The following is a 25747-nucleotide window of genomic DNA, read 5'->3' as shown; positions in this document are numbered from 1 at the left end:
GGTATGTGTTCTTTTGTATATGGCTTCTTATCTAAACATTATGTTTTTTCAAATGCATTCATGTTGTATTTTGAAGCTATAGTTTGCTAATTTCCATCACAAAGAGCAGGGTTTCCCAGCCTTGGCACTGTTGACATATTTGCCAGATAATTCTTTGTTGTGGGGGTCTGTCATGTGTAATTTTGGGTGTCTAGCAGCATTCCTGGCATCTACCCATTAGATGTCACTAGCTACCCCTGCACCCTGCACACCCACTTTGCTCCCCCACCAGCCGCCCTGCAGCCTGTTGTGACCACCACTGTAATATAGACACTGACATTGAGCAGGAATTGGCAAACATGGCCAAAGCTGGCTCCCTGTTTTTTCAAATAAAATTTAGTGGAACACAGCCATGCCTATTTGTCTATATATGGTTTAAGGCTGCTTTTGTACTAAGAGGACAAAGTGGAGTAGTTGTATCAGGGCTCTTATGGCCCACAAGCCTGAAGTATTTATTATCTGTTCCCATTAAGAAAAAATTTGATGACCCTGTAGAGGTTGCCCACTGTATGAATATATCGTAATTTGTCTGTTTTGCTGTTAATAGACATTTCAGTTTTTTTCTGGTTTCAGACTGGAATGAATAATGTTCCCCCTGCCCCTAGTCATGACAATGAGAAAGGTCTTCAGATGTTGTCGATCGCCACCAGTTGAAAACCACTGGATTAGAAGACTCAATATAGTTAATGTGTCAGATCTCTCCAAATTAATTTGATTCAGCAAAATCCCAGTCAAAATCCATTAGAAGAAATTGACAAGTTGTTTCTAGAATTTATGTGAAACTGCAAAGGAATTAGAGAAAAATAACTAAGTTTGAGTTTTCTATCCCACTCCCTAAATATCTCAAGTTTATGTTTGTCAACTATATCCTGAATCATGCTTGCTGGTCCATTCCTCTCTAAACAATACTTTTATTTATTTATTTGATAAGGGCTTGTTGTTGATCACCTTTACTTCCAAACTGACACTTTTTTAGGATCAAAATTTGGGCCAGCCCTACCTCATCAACTATTTTCTGTTACTCAATTGAATAAGTCCTTCTCCAATTAGACCATATGTATTTGTCTGGATTTCAATCTTATATTAGTTCATTTGTATTATCTTGTCTCCATGTTTTATTTTTTTCCTCTCCTTATCCAAATATTCTTATCCTCCATGGACCCCTAATTCCAATTTGACGTTCTCCATGAAACTTTTCTGATCAACAAACAAAGATGATCTATGTGAGCTGTTAGAGTGATTCAAAAGAAAACTTAGCGCCTGCCATTTGCGTTTCTTCTTCTTGTTTCATATGTACTAGTTTTCTGAGTAGTTCAGTAATTCCGACTGAGGAGGGATGACTTTAAAACTACTTTTGTTTTCCTGTTGTAGCTTTTCAAATAGCTCATAGCACTGTGTGAGGCTTATAATTGTTTCTTAAAAATTGCCTGATATGTTTAGTTTATGGTTAAAGACTTGTGTTATTTTACCAACTTTTAACATTAGTTCTCTTCCAGAATTTCTTCATTTTCTCTGAGGTTATTATAATAGCTACCATTTATTAAGCACTTGCTATGTACAAGTTAGGTAGAATATCCACTTTGCAGACATTTTGACCAAAGTTCAGAATTAAGGTTATAAACCAGTTAGTTGCAAAAGCAAGTTTTGAGGTCCGTGTTTGTCTGACTTCAAGTTCCATGCTCTTTCTATTTACTTTATTACTTATGTTCAGATCAAATTTTGTGACTAGAAAATCTATTAGTTGATTTTTGGACATTATAAAGACTTAACCTGTTTGCTAATTGAATATCAAATCCCTAAGTATGTGCATATGGTATGTTTACAGATTTGTGCACGTAAATATAGATAATTTCTAAGCATCTTAAGATTTTTGGTAATGCAATTTTGCTTCTTCTATTCTCCTAATAGCTAAATAATAGGTTTCCCATCATGAGCTCCCTCTTTACCTTCTTTACCTAGGCATATTTGTTCTAAACTAAATGTACTTTCTTTTCCTAGTGTATATGGAGTTTTATAAACTGTGAAATAATGCCACATGTATGGTTTGAGACTAATGCTGCTTTTTAATGCTTCCCATTTTATCATATTTGACTTCTCTGGATTTCTTTATGGGCAGCTATATCATATGATGATAATTGGGTCACAGAAAATTTGCTCAGATATGGGGAAGGTGAAAGAGATGTGGCTACGCAAGCATAGAAATGGAGTATGATGTAAAATATGACTCTTTTGTAGAATTGGTGTCAGGAAACTATGTAGACATCTGGAATATAGTCAGAATTCTCTATTGTATAATGCAATCAACATATGTAGTAAGCCTAAATTAAAAAACTAATTCATTGAAGATGTTAGACATCCTATTTAAAAGGCTGTAGCATTTACAATTTAGGAATATAATGGAAAGTAAGTGTCCACATATAAGATTAGCAATTTTTGTTTTTTTGCTGAGGAAGATTTGCCCTGAGCTAATATCTGTTGCCAATCTTCCTCCTTTTTTGCTTGAGGAAGATTAGCCGTGAGCTGACATCTGTGCCAGTCTTCCTCTATTTTGTATGTGGGACACTGCCACAGCATGGCTGATGAGTGGTGTAGGTCTGCACCTGGAATCTGAAGCTGTGAACCCGGGCCGCTGAAGCAGAGCACACCAAACTTACCCACTATGCAATGGGGCCAGCCCCACCAATTGTTTTTTAAGTGAGTAATCATAATACTTAGTGTTGGTGGGAGTGTATTCTTACCTATTTTGAGAGGAATGTGAATTTTTTGTTTTTGAGCAAGATTAGCCCTTAGCTAACACCCACCACCAGTCTTCCTCTTTTTGCTGAGGAAGATTGCCCCTGAGCTAACATATGTGCCCACCTTCCTCTGTTTTGTATGTGGGATGCCTGCCACAGCATGGCTTGATAAGCAGCACATAGGTCCATGCCCAGGATGTGAACTGGCGAACACCAGGCTGCTGAAGTGGAGTGGGCGAAGTTAACCATTACACCACTGGTCTGGCCCTGGAATGTGAATTTTAAAAGCATTTTTTGGGAAGTAATGGAGCAAACAATATTTATTAAATTAAATACATCTAGCAGTCCCCCACATGTCCTTTGACTTAGCAGTTGCATGTTCAAAAGTCTACTTCATAGGAACAGAAGTATTCATCTATATGAACATATTTATGGACGTCAGCATCTTGGTGGAGTGAACTCTTCCCTTAGTCTCTCCCCCAAAGATGCAATGAAAAGGATATTCATAAACCAACAGAGGACATTTCACATAACACAATAGATGTTTGAGAGATCCATGCAGCCATACATCTGAAGATGGGATGCTGGACCCCCTGGAAGGCAGTGGAAGAAGGTAACGGGATCTTTTCCCCCTCCCAAATGGCAGTGATGTAGGATGCAGAACTGTGCAGAGGCCAGTGTGCAACTCTGAGAAGAGAGTGGGTAAGGGCAGCCCTCCACGGGAATGCTGCACAATGAGGAGGCTAAGCAGTCACAAGGGTGTCTTCACCAAGCTGAGCAGCCCAGGCAGGCAGACAGCGAGTGCAGAGCAGGAGTGGCTGGGATTATGTGTGCGAAAAAGAAAGTGCCCCTTCTCCCACTGGCTGATGCTCCAGCTTGGCTGGTTGGCCAGAGCAGGGATCCCCACCAGAGCACCTGCATGCCTATGTGTGTAAAACAGTGGTGGCCAGTGGGCAAATGCAGATAGGCCCTGTTGGCATAGCTTCCAATGGACAGGCACAGCTGCCAGGGATTGTGGCAGGCTCAGAATACACAGTTCCTGCCCCCCCACCCACCAGTGGCAGTAGGTAGAATCTGTGATTAGAATCTACCACTATGCAATGACACAAGTCATCCCCGTCAGATAGCATAAAGAGGTATATTAACACTCCAGACTAGAAGGAAAATGACAAGTACCGAGAAATCAATCCTGAAGTCACAGAAATTTATAATCTAAATGACAGAGAATTCAAAATAGTTATCATAAAGAAACTCAATGAGTTACAAGAAAATTGAGAAAGATGGTTCAATCCAACTCAGGAATAAAATTAATGAACAGAGGGAATTCTTCACAAAAGAGACTGAAACTATAAAAAATAAATAAATAAAAAATGTTGGAGATGAAAATCACAATGAATGAGATAAAGAAAAATCTGGAATCCTTAAATAACAGAGCTGATATTATGGAGGGAGAGAATTAGTAATTTAGAGGACAGAAATATAGAAGTGCTTCAGATAGAGGAGGAGAGAGAACTAAGACTAAAAAGAAATGAAGAAATTCTCTGAGAAATATCCAACTCAATTAGGAAATGCAGCATAAGGATTATAGGTATTCCAGAGGGAGAAGCTCTCTATCAGAACAGGTTAGCAAACAATTATAACAATTATAACATTAAAGATAAAGGGAAGGAAAACATCAAAAATAACTATAATCCCTTCATTTTAAGCACAAACTCACAACACAAAATGGAGTAAGTTGCAACAACAATAACTTAGATGGGGAAGAAGAAAGGGATCGAACCTGCTTAGACTAAGGAAATAAGAGGCTATCAGAAAATGGACTATCTCATCTATGAGATCTTTTATACAAACTTCATGGTAACCACTAAACAAAAAATGAAAACAGAGACAAAATGATAAATAAAGAGAAAACAGAAAACCATCATAGAGAACCACCAAACTGAATTGGCAGTTGGAAATACACATTATGAGAATCAAGAGAAATACAGAACAACCAGAAAACAAGCAATAGAATGACAATATTCAGTCCCCCTATATCGATAATCACTCTAAACCTAAATGAATTGAATTCTCCAATCAGAAGACAGAGTGGCTGGATGGATTAAAAAACAAGACCCACAAGATTGTCTACATGCCAAAAATAAAAATAAAAAGAACAAAATCAGAAGAGAGTGTTTGTAGCCCATGTAGCTGAGAAATCTTTAATATAGAAAATATCTATTAATATTGAAAAACTAAGAAATAGCAATAAGAAAATGATGCTATGTAATTTATAAACAAAGAAAAATAATACAAATGCAATATATGAAAAATGCTCAAAAATCATAACATTCCCATAAACCTGAACTGTGTTACCCAAATTCAGCACTCACTCACTCCTGCCAGATTTGCAAAGTTTAAGAAATGATGACACAGACATAAGAACAATTTAGAAAAGTTGATGTAGCAAAAACTTAAACTGTTCTTATCTTTTTCCTGGGAATTCCATTTCTGGGACCCAAGCTTATGAAAATAAATGCAATAAAGTAAAACTTTTTTCCTTAAAAAACAAAAACAACAAAAAACCCCCAACAAGACCCAACAATATGCTGCCTCCAGGAAACACATCTCAGCTCTAAAGACAAACACAGGCTCAGAGTGAAGGGATGGAAAACGATACTCCAAGTAAATGGCAAACAAAGCAGGTGTTGCCATACTTATAGCAGACAAAGCAGACTTCAAGATAAAAAAGAATATATTTACAGGAATGTTTATGGCAGACAGCCTGGATACGTGTCAGTAGGAATAGTCAAATAAATTACATTGTAGGCACACCACGGAGTATTATGAAGCTATTAAAAAGTGTATTGGGGACTGGCCCTGTGGCGTAGTGGTTAAGTTTGGCGTGCTCTGCTTTGGTGGCCTGGGTTTGTGGGTTAGGATCCTGGGCACGGACTTACACCACTGTGGTGGCTTCCCACATACAAAAAAAAAAGAGGAAGATTGGCACAGTGTTAGCTCAGGGTGAATCTTCCTCAAGCAACAAAAGGGGGAAGGTTGGAACAGATGTTAGCTCAGGGTGAATCTTCCTCAGCAAGAAAAAAAAGAAAAAAAAAGTGTGTTAGATGTATATTGTTGACCTGAAGGGATGTACGTGATCCATTGAGGGAGAAAAATAAGATGCAGAATGATGTGTCTACTGTGATCCCATTTTGTAAAATGAATATCTAAAAAATGTAGGCTATTTTACTATATGTGTTTTATTTGAAATATGAAATATAAAATACATGTACAAGATGACTGTAAATATGTAGGAATTTGACTATACTCATGGGTAAGACTCATGAGCAATTGTAAATGTTATTTGCCTTTGGTGTGGGATTGTGCGTGTTTGCATTCTTGCTTACAGTTCAGCAATTAAAATGAGCGAAATCGTTATCTCTTATGCTGAGGTTTTTTTCAAGCAATCGTTCTCTAAAATGCTTACAGTAAAACTTGTTAAACCTTTATGTTGTAGTATTGGCAATCACTTCTAACTGTTTTGAATGAAATAGATTACTTTTTATTCTAATTCATGTATATCCCAACTTTTCATTTTATTTATTTATTTTTTATTTTTTCCTTTTTCTCCCCAAAGCCCCCTGGTGCATAGTTGTATATTCTTCGTTGTGGGTCCTTCTAGTTGTGGCATGTGGGATGCTACCTCAGCGTGGTTTGATGAGCAGTGCCATGTCCGCACCCAGGGTTCGAACCAATGAAACACTGGGCCGCCTGCAGCGGAGCACGTGAACTTAACCACTCGGCCACGGGGCCAGCCCCCCAACTTTTTATTTTGAAAAACATCAAACCCCAGAAAGGTAGAAAGAGTAGGATAATAAACTCCTGTATACCTTTCCCTTAGACTAATTATTAATATTTTGGTCACATTTTAGATAAAAAAGAGGAAAAAGCCCACCTCTAGCCTTACCACTCTAATCAAGCACTATCAATGTCGTGCATACACTTTATTTCCTTTGTCACTGACCATGTTTCTTATTTGCTTCAATTTTTTAATGCGGGTATAATTTGCAGTAGAGAAATGCAGAGATTTAAGTGTTTCAGTTTGAGCTCTGACAAATGCATACACTCCTGTAACCCATACTTCTATAAAGATAGAGATGATTTCTGTCACCCAAGAAAGTTTTCATCTGCCGTTTCCCTGTCACCCTTGTCTCTTCCAGAAGCATCTACCCATTTGATTTCTTTCACTTCAGAGAGAGTAGTTTTCTCTGTCCTTGATGATGCTGTGTGTATCAGTATCTTTTTTATTGTTGAGTAGTATTCCATTTTATGAATATACTAAATCACCCATTTTTCTGTCTATGGAATTGGGATTGAATATAGTTTTGAGCTATTATAAATAAAGCTGTTGTGAATATTCTCATATAAATCGTTCTGTGTCTGAGTCACCTTTTGAACATGTATAATATGAGGCTCTAAGTGCTTTGAAGAAAGAAAATCAGGGTAAGTAGCTAGAGCATGATGGAGGGTGATCTTTCTGATTGGAAAGTATTTTAGCATGACCTGAAAACAAGTGTAGAAGTGAACTATGCAGGTAATTAGGGCATAACTGGGTATTTCCAAGCAGAGAGCAGAAAACGCAGCATTTCTGAGGCTAATGTGTGCTTGGCATAGTCCACGGTGGGTGAGGAAGGCAGAGAGAGGTAAGTCAAAGAGATATTGGCATCATGGTAGAAGAGCAAGAGAGGAGTCAAGGATGTCAACAGTAGGTTTTTTTTCCCCCAGAAAAGTAGATGAATAGATTCACCATTCTAGAGCTGCCAGCAACAATAATAATTATATAGTGTTTATTGAGTTCTTCCATGTGGCAGCACCTTGCTGTGTCCACTGCATTTGTTATCTTTTTAAATTCTCACTACAATCCTATGTTGAGGTATTGGTACTTATCCCCACTTTACAGATGAGAGAATTAAACCAGTAAGAGATTAAATACATTAGGCTTTATCAGTAATTTTGTTTGTTTTTCAGTGGAGAAATTGAACATAATTTTCTGACAGTAGTTTTTTACAGTGAGCGAGGGTAGCAGAGGAAAGAATTCTGGGCTGTCTTTCAGGTTCACATGTGGCATTTAGTACCACAACAACTTGGACAAGTTATTTAACCTCTCTTAATCTGTAAGGAAAACTCACATGGGCAAACTGATTGAATAAATCTTTTCCCAAAGACAATTATTTTATTTATTTATTTATTTTGAGGAAGATTAGTCCTGAGCTAACTGCTGCCAATCCTCCTCTTTTTGCTGAGGAAGACTGACCCTGAGCTAACATCCATGCCCATCTTCCTCTACTTTATATGTGGGACGCCTGCCACAGCATGGCTTGCTAAGTGGTGCCATGTCTGCACCCGGGATCTGAACTGGCAAACCTTGGGCCACCAAAGCGGAACGTGCGCACTTAACTGCTGTGCCACTGGGCCGGCCCGAAAATTATTTTAGTAAAATAAAAAATGGAATGGAAGACTTGGAAATGGTTTAACTGATAAAATGAGTTAAGTTGTTCAGTGGAATCTTTCTGCAAAAGACTTTCTCAGTTAAAATTCATTAGTGTTTGGGTCCAGTCCTGTGACCTGGGGGTTAAGTTTGCATGCTCCACTTCAGGGTCCTGGGGCTCACCAGTTCGGATCCTGGGCACGGACCTAGCACCACACATCAAACCATGCTAAGGTGGCGTCCCACCTAGAAGAACTAGAAGGATCTACAACTAGGATATACAGCCATGTACTGGGGGGCTTTCGGGAGAAGAAGAAAAAAAAAGAGGAAGATTGGCAACAGATGTTAGCTCAGGGCCAGTCTTTTAAAAAAAAAATCGTTAGTGTTAGCATACTTTTGTGTAAAATCTTTGTGTTCAAGACATCATCCTCAACATCAAAAGAGTTGAGTTGGAATAGTTCATTATCAGCTGGATTTTTATTTGCCTCTGAATGTGCTTTTGGGTCCTCACAGAAGTGGTTCCTGTTTGATATCTTAACATCTTTAAGGCTGATTTATGAGCTTAAACTTGGTTTAAATGAGTTTGCAATGGTATATGTGTTGGGGATATTATTTAACGTTTTCTGACATGCAAACTGTCTTGAATTCTGTTGAGGCGGAGAGGAGTTGTGACTTGGTGGGCAAGCCCATTTTCATTACTTTAATTGTGCGATTTATTAGGATTTTAAGCTTTTTATAAATGTTTTAGTGTTATAGGACAGAATTAAAAGGATTTAGAATAAAAGGAGTTTAACAAAAGGACTTTGCAACAGGATTGCAATAGTTTTTGTATTTGATGGATTTAGCTAGCCGCTTTTCATTTCAATCATCGTGCTACATTCTGTTAAATGCTGTAGAACAGGTGTGTATAACGTCATTCTCTCTATTGTACATGCAAATAAACACAATTTTATATATAAAAATTTAATCCTCTACAATTTGGAGGATTACATTATGGGAGAGTGATGACTCCATTAGACATCGTGGAGAGTACATGCTACTATTTATACTGCATGAAAAATCAGGTTAATAGCTACAGTGTTCATGAGATTTTGTAGAATTTTTATACTAACACTTTAAAAATGGTATTTATTCAAACCATTCACAGTGAAATTATTTAAAGCAGAGTTAAGGTTTTGTTACATAGTTTTCCAATTCTGAAATTAGGAGATATATATATATATATATATTTTTACTGAAGAGCGTGCCTCAAATAAATTTGGAATTTTTGGTATTATTTGCTTGCTTATTATACCAGCGGGCTCTGGTTCTCTTCACTTGCATAGTTTTCTTAGTAGGTGCTTCAGGGATTATGATGTTCTCAAGTTAGGGCTTTATTTTGTAGTTTAAACTTTTTGCTTGGCTGCCTGCTCTGAGTATCTTTGAGGAGTGTAAATCTTTAGCGAGTGTCAGGTGGCTGACCTATAGAGCACAGTCGGCAGTACTGATGGGATCATTCGGTCGGCTGAAACCAGCGGAGTTCTTCCATGCAGGTTTCAGAAGCACAACACAATCAAACCATTCTTGCCAGTATTATTTGCATTTTAAAGACATGGTGTTTCATTCGTCAAAATATCAAATTGGTGTGAGTAATACAGGTACAAACCGTGAAGGCCTTGTAGACACCAGGAAGCAGAAGGACAATAGTTATTGTTAAAGGTGAAGGTGAAATATGGAGGAGTGAGGAATTAGGCTCGTGTAGATGAAGTTCCATTTTAATTAATTTGGGACATAAATATTGTGGGCTTTGGACCAGTTAATTTTTAACTTGTGTTTCGTTAAGTCATATTGTTAATTGTGAAATCTGATTTATTTGTTTAGCAAAGGGAACAGCACACAATCCATAGTAAATTAATGATCTGTAAAGACTTAAACGCTGATTATTAAAAGCTCCTGAAAATTCTAAATAGTTATAAAGAACTTTATTCATAAACATTAATCATGTGTTTAGTTTTGATCCTATATAATTATTACATTCACAATTTAAAATTATTATATTATGTCATGTCACAATCTAAATGTGTAACCATTGACCTGTCTCCTCTTGATTAGACCTCATTACTTTTGAAGGGATCTGTACACATGGATTTTTTGTTTTTTGTTTTGCTGAAGAAGATTCACCCTGAGCTAACATCTCTGCCAGTCTTCCTCTATTTTGTGTTTAGGTTGCCACCATAGCATGGTCACTGACAGACGAGTGGTACAGGTCTATGCCTAGGAACCAAACCCAGGCTACCGAAGTGGAGCATGCCTGGATTTAACCACTAGGCCCCTGGGGCTGGACGGGATTCTTAACATTACTGTAGCCTTTTACCATTCAACGAAGAAATGAAGCATTGTTAAAAGAGTGCTGATGTCCCCTGGCTACCTCTCTCAAACATTATCTCCACCCTAAACCCCTAGAGGTATATCCCTGTCTTGAAATTGGTGTTTCCATATTTATGCATTTAATGTAACTAAATATCTATGTATGTATGTATCTGTCTAATTACACACACCCATGTGTGAGTACACACAGCTTATTTCTACCTCTTTCAAAATTTTGAATTTGTGGTAAAAATCACATAATATTTACCATCTTTAAATCTTTACAAAACTTTAAATGTACAATTTAGTAGTGTTAAGTACATTCACATATCTTTAGAACTTTTTCAGCTTGTAAGAGTGAAACTCTGTGCCCATTGAATAGCAGCTCTACTTTTCTCCCTATGTCCCCAGCACCTGGTGACCACATTTTACTTTGTTTCTATGAGCTTCACTACTTTTGATGCCTCATGTAAGTAGATTAATGGAGTATTTGTTTTTTTGTGACTGGCTTATTTCACTTAGCATAATGTCCTCAAGATTCATCCATGTGTTTTGTGTGACAGGATTTCCTGCTCCTCCTTTTTTTTTTTCTGCTGAGGAAAATTCACCCTGAGCCAACATCCATACCAGTCTTCCTCTATTTTCAGTACATGGACTGCTAGTACAGAATGGCTGCTCACAGAGCAGCGTAGGTCTGTGCCTGGGAACCGAACCTGGGCCATCAAAGCAGAGCGTGCTGAACTTAACCACTAGGCCACTGGGGCTGGCCCAGGATTTCCTTCCTTTTAAAGGCTGGATAATATTCCATTGTGTGTAAATACCACGTTTTCATGATCTATTCATCCATCAGTGGGGCTTTGGGTTGCTTCCGGATTTTGGCTGTTGTGAATAAATACTACAATGAACCTGAGTGTTCAAGAGCTTGCTACATCTTTTGTTAATCAGTATTTTTTTTTTTTTTTAATATTTTACTTTTCCTTTTTCTCCCCAAAGACCCCCGGTACATAGTTGTACATTTTTAGTTGTGGGTCCTTCTACTTGTGGCATGTGGGATGCCACCTCAGCGTGGCCTGAAGAGCGGTGCCATGTCTGTGCCCAGGATTTGAACTGGTGAAACCCTGGGCCGCCAAAGCAGAGCGCATGAACTTAACCACTCGGCCACAGGGCCAGCCCCAATTTAATTAGTATTTTAAGAGCACTTTTGGTTATATAGTAAAATTGAGTGGAGAGCACAGAGGGCTCCCATATACCCCCTGTTCCCACAAACACATAACTTCTCCCACTATCCACATCCTTCCACATTAATACCTACATTGACGCATCATCACCCAAAGTCCATAGTTTACAGTACTGTTCCCTGTTGGTGTTGTATATTCTATGGGTTTTGACTAATGAATAATGCCATGTACCCACCATTATAGTATCATAGAGAGTAATTTCTCTGCCCTAAACATCATCTGTGTTCTACGTTAATCCCTCCTTACTCCCACATCCCTGACAACCACTGATCTTTTTACTGTCTCCACAGTTTTGCCTTTTCCAGAATGTCATATAGTTGGAGTCATACAGTAGATAGCTTTTTCAGGTTGGCTTTTTTTTTTCCCTTGGTGAGGAAGATTTGCCCTGAACTAACATCTGTGCCAATCAGATTGACTTCTTTCACTGAGAAATGCATTTAAGTTTCTCCCATGTATTTTCATGTCTTGATAGCTCATTTGGTTTTAGTGTTGAGTAATATTCCATTGTCTAGATGTATCACAGTTTATTTATCCACTCACCTACTGAAGGATGTTTTGATTCCTTCCAAGTTTTGGTAACTGTGAATAAGGTTGCTGTAAACATCTAAGTGCAGGTGTTGATGTGGACAAAAGTTTTCTGTTCATTTGGGTAAATACCGAGGAGCATGGTTGCTAGATCATGTGCTAGGCGTGTGTTTAGTTTTGTAAGAAACTGCCCAATTGTCTTCCAGTGTGGTTGTGCCATTTTGCATTCCTGCTAGCAATGAATGAGAGTTGCCATTGCTCCAAATTCTTGCCAGTGTTTGGTGTTGTCATTTTTTTGGATTTTGGGCATTCGAGTAACTGTGTAGCGGTATCTCATTTTTCTTTTTTTTAAGATTGTATTTATTTTTATTTATTTATTTTTCCTTTTTCTCCCCAAGGCACCCCAGTACATAGTTGTATATTTTAGTTGTGGACCCTTCTAGTTGTGGCATGTGGGACGCTGCCTCAGCATGGCTTAATGAGCGGTGCCAGGTCCACACCCAGGATACAAACTGGTGAAACCCTGGGTCGCTGGAGCAGAGCGTGCGAGCCCAACCACTCGTCCATGGGGCCCAGCCCCTCATTGTTGTTTTAATTTGAACTTCCGATGACATATGATGTAAAGCATCTTTTCAAATGCATATCTTCCATCTGTTTATCATCTTTGGTTACATTTCTGTTCATATCTTTTTCCCATTTTTTAAATCGGTTGTTTTCTTGTTCAGTTTTGAGAGTTCTTTATGTGTTTTGTATAACAGTCTGTTATCAGATGTGTCTTTTGAAATATTTCTCCCAATCTGTGCCTTGTCCTCTCATTCTTTTGACATGTGTGCCTTTTTAAATAACAAAACCCAAATTATTTAATGTTATAGGAAAACATTTGTAAAGCAGTCCTAGCAAGGAGTAGTTTTCCTCTTTATTCTGTCTTCTCTTTTTATTTATTTTTTTGGATGAGGAAGACTGGCCCTGAGCTATCATCTGTTGCCAGCCTTCCTCTTTTTTGTTTGAGGAAGACTGTTGCTGGCCTAACATCTGTGGCAGTTTTCCTCTGTTTTTTGTTATGTGTGATGCCACCACAGCATGGCTTGATGAGCAGTGTGTAGGTTTACGCCCGGCATCCGAACCAAGGAACCCCAGGGCACTGAAGCAGAGTGCACGGACCCAACCACTATGCCACTGAGCCAGCCCATCTATCTTCCATTTTAAAAACCTTTATTCTGAAATATTACATTTTTATAGGAAGTTGCAAAAATGCTACACAGAGGTCCTGTGCACCCTTTACCCAGCTTTTCCCAGTGGTTACATCTTAGATAAGTTTAGAACAATATAAAAACTAGGAAATCAGCATTGGTGGAATGTGTACACATAGTTCCATGCCATTTTATCACATGTAGATTGATGTAACTACCACCACAATCAAGATACAGATCTATTTCATCTGTATGAGTGATTCCCTTATGCTGTCTCCTTTCACCGCCTCTAACTTTTGGGAACCATCAGTCTGTTCTCCATCTGTATGATAATTTTGTCATTTCAAGATTGTTACATAACTGGAATTACATTATATGTGAAGTTTTGAGATTGGGTATTTCACTTAGCACATTGTTCTTTTGGTATATCCCAGTTGTTTACTGTATCAATGGCTCCCTTTTAGTATTGATTAGTATGGAGATAGCATTTATCTGTTGAAGAACACCTGGGATGATTTCACTTTTTGGCTATTACAGATAAACCTGCTATGAACATTTGTGTACAAGTTTGTGTGGACAAGTTTTGATTTCTCTGGGATAATTGCCCATTGCTGTGATTGCTGGGATGTATAGTAAAGTGTATGTTTAGTTTTTTTTTTTTAAAGAAACTCCCAAACTCTTTTCTTGAGGGGCTGTACTATTTTACATTTCCACTAGGAAAGTATGAAAGATCTAGTTTCTCTATATCTTTGCCAACATTGCTTATGGATGTCCGATTGCTCCAGGACCATTTCTTGAAAAGATGACTCTTCTTTCATTTAATTGCTTTTACACCTCTATCAAAAATTAGTTGGCCAGGGGCTGGCCCCGTGGCCGAGTGGTTAAGTTCGCATGTTCCGCTGCAGGCGGCCCAGTGTTTCGTCGGTTCAAATCCTGGGCGTGGACATGGCACTGCTCATCAAACCACACTGAGGCAGCATCCCACATGCCACAACTAGAAGGACCCACAACTAAGAATATACAACTATGTACCTGGGGGCTTTGGGGAGGAAAAGGAAAAAAATAAAATCTTTAAAAAAAAAAAAATTAGTTGGCCATATTTGTCTGGGTGTGTTTGTGGGTTCTTTTATATTCCCTTAGTCTATGCGCTTTATATCAATTATATGTCTCTATTTATTTAGATTGTCTTTCATTTCTTTCATCATCATTTTGTAGTTTTCAGTATACAAGTCCTGTACATGTTTTATTAGGTTTAATTTTCTTTAGAGCAATTATTAATGGTATTGTATTTTTAATCTTACTTTCCATATTTTCATTGCTAGTATATATAAATACAATTGACTTTTGAATGTTGAACTTGTCTCCTGTGACCTTGCTGAATTAACTTATTTATTAACTCTAGGTGTTTTTTTTTTTTTGGTGGTGGTTGGTTTCTTGGGATTTTCTATGTATCAGTCATGTTATCTGCAAATAGGGAGTTTTATTTTTTCCTTTGTTATCTGTATGGGTTTTTTTTTTTTTTCTTGCCTTATTGCTTTGCCTAGAACTTTCCTTACTATGTTAAGTAGCAGTGATGAGAGGGGATCCTTGTCTTGTTCCTGACCTTAGGAGGAAAGCATTCAGTCTGTGTGATGTTAGCTGGAGGTTTTTTTGATAAGTTGTGTAATCCCTAGAGCAATCACTTGAATTCCTGATCCTGTAAACAACCAATTTTTCCTCTGTGCAGGCTTGTAGAAACTTCTTGTTCCCACTGTCCTGAAATGATGTTAGGGTTGGTCTATTGAATCCAATATGCTACACCCTCAAGGAGCTTATAAACTCATATTCTTTTGTTCTGGGAAAATGTTTCAAAACATTTCATGGATGATTTCTTCCTCTCTATTTTCTCTATTCTCTCTGTTTGGAACTCCTATCTGTATATTGGACCTTTGAGACTGTTCCTTTAACATTGTGTGTGTGTGTGTGTGTGTGTGTGTGCGCACACGCAGATTTATGCTATTTTTCTGTTTTTGGTGTTTTTGCTCTACTCTCTGGGAAATTTTCTTAATTTTACCTCTGACCCTTGCATTGAGTTTATTAAATAGTATCTATGTTGTTTTTTAGTTTCCAAGAGCTCTCTTTTATTCTCTAAGAGTCCATTTTTCATTGCATTCATATATTGTTCCATGCCTGAAATATTTTCTCTTATATCTTGGAAAATAGTAATGGTAGTTTTTGATTTTTGATGTTTTTCTTCCTGTATAGAGTTTTCCACTTTGGCAGATGATTGTTAGTTCTTGGTTGTCTGCACATATTTGTAAGTTGCAAGCTAAAAAGGTGTTTGAAAGTTCTGTGTGCTTGTCAACTTTTAGCTTTATTGTTTGCTGCTTTGGTTGTGCCGTTTGTTGGAGCCTTCTGATTGACAGTGTCTTTTAGTCTTTCTTTGTGGACTGACTTGTTAAATTCTCCAGAGAAGACTTAAAGTTTTTTTTAGAAGCTCCTAACTCTATAAAGATAAATCTCAGGTGTACCTGGTATTATGTGGTGTCAAATAGTTTGAGTCTCGTGTTTTATTTTTCCCCAGGACTGGCATGAACTTTTACTTAGGGCTCCTGAGTTAGTCATCATTCATCTGTTTCCAAAATTTGTTAGCATTATTATATATTTTTTAACCCTGTTTGATTTAATATGCCTGTCCTGGAATTTTCAGAAGGGATCAAATGAAATGCGTGTCTTCAGTCTACCAGCTTATCTCAGAAGCTGAAACAACCACTTACTGTGTCTTCTGGCATTTGCTTCCTTATTTAAAAACAAAGTAAAACTTTGGTGGAATTAATGTATTCATATGGTTTGAAAACTAAAAAGTATGAAATATGTATAAAATGAAAGCTTTCGTCCCATTTTTGTTCCCTATCTTGTGCTTTTTCCATTCTCCCTCTCATAAGTAATCGTTAGCTAAGATTTTGTATGTGTTCTTGCAGAGTGTGGTGGGTAGGTATATATGCAAATAAATCTCTTTTTCTTTGTTATACAAAAGATTGGGTATTATTCTCTATCTTCCTTTTGTTGTATATCTTCCTTTTTTCATTTTGTATTTTGGATCTTGTTCCATGTTTTTATAGAGCATGTCTTCATTCTTTTATGGCTGTAGGAAATACTCCATTATATATTTGGATTTTATTAGTCTTTTGCTATTACAAGCAATACTAAAGTGAATAATCATATATACAAGTTATTTCCCTCATGGCTAAGTATACGTGTAGGATGAAATTTTAGCAGTGCTATTTCTCTATTAAAGGGTATTTGTGTTTGTAGTTTTTATTGGTATGGCCAGAGAATTTTGCAAAACTTTTGAATTTTTCAGAAGCTCTTTGGTAAACGTCAATGTATGTCAATATAGTTACAATTGTTTTAATGGAAGATTTCTCCTTTATTCAAAAGTAGTGAAAATAGTATAACGATCTCTAAGAACCCATGACTTATCATTTTATGGCTAATCTTATTTCATTAGCATCTATCCCCCTCCCTCCAGAATATTTTGAATCGCATCCCAGATATCATATGGGTTTATTGGTACATATTTCATATTTCATCCTATAAGATAAGGAATCTTACAAATATAATCATAGTACCATTACCACTTCTAAAAAATTAGCAAGTTTCAATATAGTTTTCTTTTTTTAAAGGTTTTATTTTTTTTCCTTTTTCTCCCTGAAGCCCCCCAGTACATAGTTGTATATTCTTCGTTGCGGGTCCACCTAGTTGTGGCATGTGGGATGCTGCCTCAGTGTGGTTTGATGAGCAGTGCCATGTCCGCGCCCAGGATTCGAACCAACGAAACACTGGGCCGCCTGCAGCAGAGTGTGCGAACTTAACCACTCGGCCATGGGGCCAGCCCCTCAATATAGTTTTTTAATATAGTTTTAAGTGGAATTTCTCTCGTGTGAGGTTGAGCATCTTTTTTTGTGGTTCAGAGCCATTTATATTTCCTGATGTCATTTTTCTGCTTATTGCTGCTATTATATTAGTTTCATATCTAGCAGTATTGTTGCATTCACTTATGATTGTTATCTTGACCAGGACTTCCAGTATAGGGTTGAATAGGAGCAGTTACATTGGGCATCCTTGTGTTATTTGGAATGCTCTGAAACATTGCCTGTGATGTTTGATGTAGATCTTTTGTAGGTAATCATTATTGGGATAAGAAAACTTAGTTTTGTTTTCTTTTATTTTTATCATGACTAGGTATATAATTTAATTGAATGCTTTTTCTGCATTTGCTAAAATGTTAATATGTGAATTACATTAATAGGTTTTGTAATGTGAAATTATTACTATTACTTGGATCAATCCAATTTGGTTATAAGAGTTTCGTTTTTTCTTTTCTTTTCTTTTTTTTTTTTGAGGAAGATTAGCCCTGAGCTAACATCTGCTGCCAATCCTCCTCTTTTTGCTGATGAAGACTGGCTCTGAGCTAACATCCATGCCCATCTTCCTCTACTTTATATGTGGGACGCCTACCACAGCATGGCTTTTGCACCCAGGATCCGAACTGATGAACCCCGGGCCGATGAAGTGGAACATGCAAACTTAACTGCTGCGCCACCGGGCTGGCCCAGATTTTATTTTTTTCTAATATGTTGCTATTCAGTTTTCTAATTTTTTTTTTTTTTTAGGATTTTTGCATTTATATATGTTGAGAATGGTCTATGATTTTATAATTTTCCTGTCCTGAGCTGGCTTTATTTAATTTTTGAATCAAAATTATATACTAGTCTTAGGTAATTAGTTGGTGGAGTTGGGGATGATTTTCTCATCTCATGGAGAATGTGTATGAGATGAAGTTGGTGCCACTTTTTAAAAAAAGATATTTTAAATGCTGGTTCAGTTTTTAACAGTAGTCATAGGTTTATTTATAGCTTTTCTATTTTTTGTTCAGTTAAGTGTATAAATTATGCCAATTTATAATGAATGTTTTGCTGTCTTTTTAACTGTAAATTTTTTGAGGGCATGAAAATACTTGGAAATATACAGGAATACTTCTCAAAGTTTTGTTTTACACTTTATTTTATATTCCTTATCAGGTGCTCAAAAGTGTGACAACTTTGCTGAAAAAAGGCCCCTCCTTGGTGTCTGTAAAAGCACTGCATCATCAGGGTAAGGAAATTTAAAAAATTCTTTTGGCCACTGTTAAAAATTTGTATTGTTATTCCAGAGGGGAGACTTTGATTTCTTAAAATCTTTGTTCCCATAAAACTATGTTCTCACAAGAGAGAAGGGAAAAGAAGTAAAAACATTTAGAGTTTCCTGTGACTTAGGTCTTGTTATTTCTCTGCTCAGTGTTTTCTCATATGCAGGGTGATGGCAAGAGACAAAAGAAAGCCAGCAATAGATCAGAATTCAGTCTCGAAATAAAAGATTAGTCCCATTAAGAAAAGTGTTTTTTGGTTTATGTGTTTTTTAATATAGTCACTTTATGATGGCCTTCTACAGTGGATTAGAAGTTACTATTAGATGATAATAATAATAATAATCATTAACTATCACTAACATTTATTGTTGTCGTAGCATGTACCCGATGCAGTTTTAAAGGTGTTGCATGAATTTTCTCTTTTATTCCTTAGAGCAATACTATGATATAGAGACCATTCTTTTTTTTTTTTTTTTTTTTTGGTGAGGAAGGTTAGTCCTGAGCTAACTACTGCCAATCCTCCTCTTTTTGCTGAGGAAGCCTGGCCCTGAGCTAACATTGGTGCCCATCTTCTTCTACTTTATATGTGGGACACCTACCACAGCATGGCTTGCCAAGCAGTGCCATGTCCGCACCTGGGATCTGAACCGGTGAACCCTGGGCCGCTGAGAAGCCTAACGTGCAAACTTAACTGCTGCGCCACTGGGCCAACCCCGAGACCATTCTTAATCTTGTTTTACAGTTTAGAAAAACTGGGGCACTGAGTTCACAGGGTGGAGCTGTGGATTTGAACCCAAGCAGGCATGTTCTTAATTCCAGGCTTGTTACATTGTAACAATGAGAGGGCTGTGGATTAAGATGATTAATTACTACTCATAAAGTCAGATGTTTTATCTACTTTCTCCATATATTAAATGAGAATAATAGTCTTTTCAATGGCTTATAATGATTTAGTGATCAGGTTTGTAGGACCTTTTCAGTATATAATTCCAATTAGGTATTTTGTTTGGCTGCTGGTAAACTTACAGTGGTCTGCACAGATCATGTAATTAAAAGTCTGTGGTCACACAGTCCAGGGCTAGTGAGATGTTTCTATCATGTCCTTAGTGACCTAGACATCTTTAGAATGTGACCTCTTCCCTACTGATCTTGAGATGGCTGCTGTCTTTTCAGTTAGTGCATCTCCTCAACTTGAACTCCTAGCTGCAAAGAAACCCGAGAAATGAATATGATTTTGTTAGCAAGGAAGATGATCAAATGGGTATTAGACTTGGTAAAGACTTGGCAACTAGCAGTCGCTGTCACATGCTTTTAGCCCACAGTGTGCACTTTAGATCAGGAGTGCAGTGGAGAAGGAAGAATGCGTTAATGGTATAACACGAGTAGGTCTTGAAGTCTTAAGTGTTGCTTTCTAGGGATATGATTTGACGACATGTGTTACAATGCAGATTTCTTCCAGTGTAAATTTCTGGTAAAAGTAGGCAGAAATTTACTCTGTACTCACCACTGTGCCAGGTATGAGATAAGGATACAAAAGCCTTGTCCCAAAGACTTGAGGATATGGCTGAAAAAAAAAAAAAAGCATAAACACAAAATAATTCATGAAATAATGATTTATCATAAGAATTCAGAGAAGGTAGAGATCAGTGTACATGGATTAATGGGAAAAGTGCTCATGAGGAAGGTGTAGTCTATCCTGGATCTAAAAGAGTGGAAAGCTTTGTAGTACATGTAGAAGAGTAAGGACTTCCAAAGTAGGTTATAAAGCTTTAGCAGTGGAACAGAACCTAGTATAAACACACGTAGGCATGATGAGCTTTGTGACTTAGAACTAAGGCCATCTGCAAAACAGGTAAAAACAACCATTTCAGTGCTCTGGAACTCAAGCTAAGGCTTACAACAGTCTGAGAAGTGTTTATGTTTGAGAAACTGGTTAACTTTGAGTAATAACAGTGGGAATCTGGCATTCATGGGAGCTGCTCCCATCACACTCCACCCTTTTCCCCTTCCAACTTGGTTGATTTTTCTAGGGTAGGGAAGTTCATGAGGAGTAGCACTTTCCTTGCTTTGGTTGAAAGATGCTCATTCAGCTTGGAGTGGCAAGTTTGCCATGCCCAGTGGCATTGCCCATGGAAGTTATGGTCTTGAGGTCATATGAGTTGGATGGCCAGTGGCTCTTTTAGCCTAAAGTTGTGGTTAATGGAGGCTTCATGTATGTGCAGAGGAGCCATGAAAGGACCCAGGAAACTAAAATCTGGGGGAGACTTGAAATGTTCTGAATGTTGAATGTACTCCCCTACCCATACACGGATCCTTTTGGAAAGGATGACAACTTTTATAGAGTATTTGAGTAAAGGATGACAACCTTTATTGAGTATTTGAGCAAATTCTCTATTGCATCATTGGTTAACCACTAAGCTACGCAGACACAGGGGCAACCCCAAGGAAACCAGGCTTTAAAGTAAAAAAAAGAATTAATCTAGAACTGAGCAGAGACATTAGTAACTGCACATTGTGGTGGAAGACAGAGTTCTAGAGTGGTTTTATCGTATTATATTTATATAATTTTAAAGATTTTATTTTTCTTTTTCTCCCCAAAGCCCCCAAGTACATAGTTGTATATTTTTAGTTGTGAGTCCTTCTAGTTGTGGCATGTGGGATGCAGCCTCAGCATGGCTTGATGAGCCATGCCATGTCCCCGCCCAGAATCTGAACCAGCGAAACCCTGGGCCGCTGAGGCTGAGTGTGCGAACTTAACCACTCGGCCACGGGGCCGGCCCCTATATAATTTTAATGTCTAGTTTTCAAATAAAGTTATGAAACATGCCAGGAGACAGGAAAGTATGGCAAATTGAGAAAAAAGGCAGGCAGTAGAAACTGTTCCTGATTGTCTCCAAGTGTTAAATTTTGCAGATGTATTTTAAAGCAGCTATTATAAATATGTTTTAAGAACTGAATGAACTATATTTCTAGAATTAAAGGAAAGTATGATAACAATGACTCAAAAAATAGAGAATCTCAATAAGGAGTTAGAAAAACCAAATGGAAAATCTGGAGTTGAAAAGATAGAAAAAGTTAAATAATAAACTTACCAGAGGAACACAATACTATATTCAAATCAGCACAGGAATCAGGGAACTGATGTGTTGACAAGGGTGCTGAAAGAGAGTCATAATTGCAGAGCAGAGGGTAAGCTACTCTGGTGTTGGGAAACTTTGTTGACTTCACTTTTCCTGATGTTGAGCCCTCTGTAGTTCAAGTGCATGCAGGCCTGTGGAAGCCCCATGAAAAGATGTGTTTGTGGAAGGCATTAGCTACCTGCTGAATTTGGTTTGCAGTTTTTGAAAGATTTTTCATTCCTTAGCAACCCGGCAAACTATGTGATTAAGGAGATTGTTTTTGTTTTTACTGGATTCATTTATTGAGGTATCACTTTATCAAAAAATAAAGTAAAAAAGGAAGGATAAGATGATCATGTATAGTTGGTGATGAGATCATTTATTGAAAGATGAATTTGATGGTATGGGGGTTGTATTAGTAAGGGTTCTCTAGAGAAACAGAACCAATAGGGTGTAGGCTATATGTGTTGTGTATGTGTATGGAGAGAGAGAGAGAGAGTTTAAGAAGTTGGCTCACATGATTGTGAAGGCCTTCAAGTCCAAAATCTGGAGACTGAGGGAAGAGTTGCAATTCAAGCCTGGGGTAGAATTTCCTCTTCCTCCACCGAGATCAGTTTTTTTTTTTTTAACCCCCTATTAAGGCTTCCAACTGATTAGATTAGTTTAGGGTCCCACTCACATTATGGAGCATAATCTGCTTTGCTCAAACTCTATTGATTTAAATGTTATTCATATCTAAAAAATACCTTCACAGAAACATCTAGAATAATATTTGACCAAATCTGGTTATTGTGGCCTAGCCAAGTTGACATATAAGATTAATCACCACTGGGGCAATGAATATAGTCTTGATTAAAATAGCATTTGCCTATTTGAAAAAATCTATTGTAGATATTAGTTTTCCTTCTCCCATTTTTGCTTCTTAATTTATTTCATAATAGAGGAATCATTCTGGTAAGAGACTTCTCTATGTCTGTATCTTTTGCTGGGTTGTTTTAAGAATGGTTATTGATGAATAAATGCATAGAAACTTTTGAATTGAGTCCATAAGTCATTTCATGGACTGTAAGTTCTAGGATAATGTACTCTGTTATTACTGTATATAAGCTGTCTCTAGCCTGCATGCTCTCTTTTTTCTCTCTTGTTTTGTATCTTCCTTTCCTAATGCAAGAGGCTAGTGGGAAATACTCATTTTGTTTTTACTTGTTTGTTTGCTGATCTGATTACAATAAACTAAACTGTTGGGTGTAGCGTCTTTGTCAGAATGTTTACAATCTCAAGAAGGACATGTTGTATAGGATTGTGTTATGTTTCTTGCAAGTGTTGTATTACACTTGTTGGTGAAGAGAATTTTCTGTCTATTCTGAGCTAGTGTTTTGTGAGTATTTATATATTTTAAGTGTTAAGTGTTTGCAGTAGGTTAGCAGATGGTAACGTTGAATATACTCGACGCTTTTTAGTAACTCCAAGATTGAATCTAACAACAGGGAAATCTAGTTATGCATGAATTCTTTTGGAATCTGTTTCCCAGAACCTGGGATTTTGAAAGAAGCTATAACCCCAATTTTTATAAGGAATATGCTTGTTGACTATGCTAATATAGCAGGCAGGAATGGAAAGCAAATGTTGAATGCCTACTGTGTATCAGGTCTGTTAAATCTTTTCCATTATGTAACACTATTTAATTTACAACAAGCCTAAGGAGGAGATCGTGTTCTCATTTTATACGTGAGGAAACTGAAGCTAAGAGAAGTTCAGTCAGTTAGTTGTAGACCCAGGCCTTTACCTCACCTGCCAGGTCCGTAGATGGAACGTGCCTTTGCTCTTAGGGAGCCCTGACCTCATGTTTATGGATTACACTTACTTTTCTGTTTTCAGACCAATTAGTTTCAGAAGTAATAAGGAATTATTTGAAAATGTAGCAAGTAAGTTGTGTTACACAAGTATTTAAATAGTTACTTCTGAGGAGAGTTTTTGTTACCGTACGTATTTTGTCTCAGTATTTCTGCAGAAGTGGAATATACTTTTGTTGTTGTTGTTTTACTTTAATTGTTTTAATCAGTGTGATGCATACTACTCTTACTTAGCTATTTAGTTGAAATTTTTCGGGGTGTAAACGGAACGCCCTGATTTGTTTTTTCTTCATGTTACGACATTGTTTAGTAAACAGAAAAGCGATATCCTTTACATGATAGCAGTAATATACAGAGGACATGGACACTGAAAAATAGAAGTAGCTAATTTAAGTAACACTGTTGTTTAATGAAGAGCAGTGTCAACTATGTCAAAGTAATTTGAAGATAGAGCAGGTTCCCTCCCCTCCTTCCAAGTTTTTTATCTCTTTTTTCATTGAGTTCCTAATAGTTTATATCATTCTGGAATTTCACTTGCACATTATTTCTTGTTTGTCACCACATAAGTGCTCCCCTTCACCCCCTGTGCCCACCCCCAGCCCCCTATGCCTGGTAACCACTGAAATGTTTACTTTGTCTATGTGTGTTTATATTCCACATATGAGTGAAATCATATGGTGTTTGTCTTTCTCAGTCTGGCTTATTTTGCTTAGCGTAATACCCTCCAGGTCCATCCATGTTGTTGCAAATGAGATGATTTTGTCTTTTTTTCTGTCTGAGTAGTATTCCATTGTGTATATATACCATATCTTCTCTATCCAATCATCGGTCAGTGGGCACTTGGATTGTTTCCATGTCTTGGCTATTGTGAATAGTGCTGCAATGAAAATAGGGGTACATATGTTGCTTTGGATTGTTGATTTCAAGTCATTTGGTTAGATACCCAGTAGTGAGATAGCTGAATCATATGATATTTTCTGTTTTTAGTTTTTTGAGGAATCTCCATACTGTTTTCCATAGTGGTTACACCAGTTTGCATTCCCGCCAGCAGTGCATGAGGGTTCCCTTCTCTCCACACTCTCTCCAACATTAGTTTTAGTCTTAGTGATTATAGCCATTTTAGCAGGTGTCACGTGGTATCTTAGTATAGTTTTGATTTGCATTTCCCTGATGATTAGTGATGTTGAACATCCTTTCATGTGTTTGTTGGCCATCTGTAGATCTTCTTTGGAAAAATACCTGTTCATATCCTCTGCCCTTTTTTTTTTTATCAGGCTGTTTGTTTTTTTGTTGTTCAGTTGTATGAGTTCCTTACATATTAGGGAGATTAACCACTTCTTGCATATATGATTTGGAAATATTTTCTCCCAATTGGTAGGTTATCTTTTTGTTTTGATCCTATTTTCTTTTGCCTTGCAGAAGCCTTTTAGTCTGATGAAGTCCCACTTATTTATTTTTTCTTTTATTTCCCTTGTCTGAGAAGACATGGTATTCAAAAAAGATCCTTTTAAGTTTGACATCGAAGAGTGTGCTACCTGTCTTATCTTCCAGGAGTTTTATGGTTTCAAGTCTTTGATCCATTTTGAGTTTATTTTTGTGTATGATGTGAGATAATGGTCTACTTTCATTCTTTTGCATGTGGCTGTCCAGTTTTCCCAACACCATTTATTGGAGAGACTATCTTTTCTCCATTGTATGTTCTTGGCACCTTTGTTGAAGATTAGCTGTCCATACATGTGTGATTTTGTTTTTGGGCTTTCAGTTCTGTTCGATTGATCTCTGTGTCTGTTTTTGTACCAGTACCATGCCATTTTGATTACTATGGCTTTGTAGTACATTTTGAAGTCAAGGATTGTGATGCCTCCAGCTTTGTTCTTTTTTCTCGGGCTTGCTTTAGGAATTCGTGGTCTTTGGTTGCCCCATATGAATTTTAGGATTCTTTGTTCTATTTCTGTGAAGAATGTCATTGGGATTCTGATTGGGATTGCATTGAATCTGTAGATTGCTTTGGGTAGTATGGACATTTTAACTATGTTTATTCTTCCAATTCATGCGCATGGAATCT

The 25747-nt window shown here is 37.3% G+C and overlaps 1 protein-coding gene across 16 annotated transcripts in view; it reads left to right on the top strand.

Moving 5' to 3' along the window:
• BCAS3 (BCAS3 microtubule associated cell migration factor) overlaps positions 1-25747 on the top strand; it is a 569320-nt gene that overhangs the window by 71692 nt on the left and 471881 nt on the right. For all 16 annotated transcript variants that reach the window (XM_070562375.1, XM_070562376.1, XM_070562371.1 and 13 more), the window contains exon 7: positions 18604-18676. In XM_070562375.1, the coding sequence (XP_070418476.1) occupies positions 18604-18676 (73 nt within the window). The remainder of the gene's footprint in view (positions 1-18603; positions 18677-25747) is intronic.

Source organism: Equus przewalskii, chromosome 10 (assembly GCF_037783145.1).
Source record: "Equus przewalskii isolate Varuska chromosome 10, EquPr2, whole genome shotgun sequence".
In the NCBI taxonomy this organism is placed as follows: domain Eukaryota; kingdom Metazoa; phylum Chordata; class Mammalia; order Perissodactyla; family Equidae; genus Equus; species Equus przewalskii.
The sequence above is the reverse complement of the archived record's forward strand: the minus strand, read 5'-3'. Positions and strand labels throughout refer to the sequence as shown.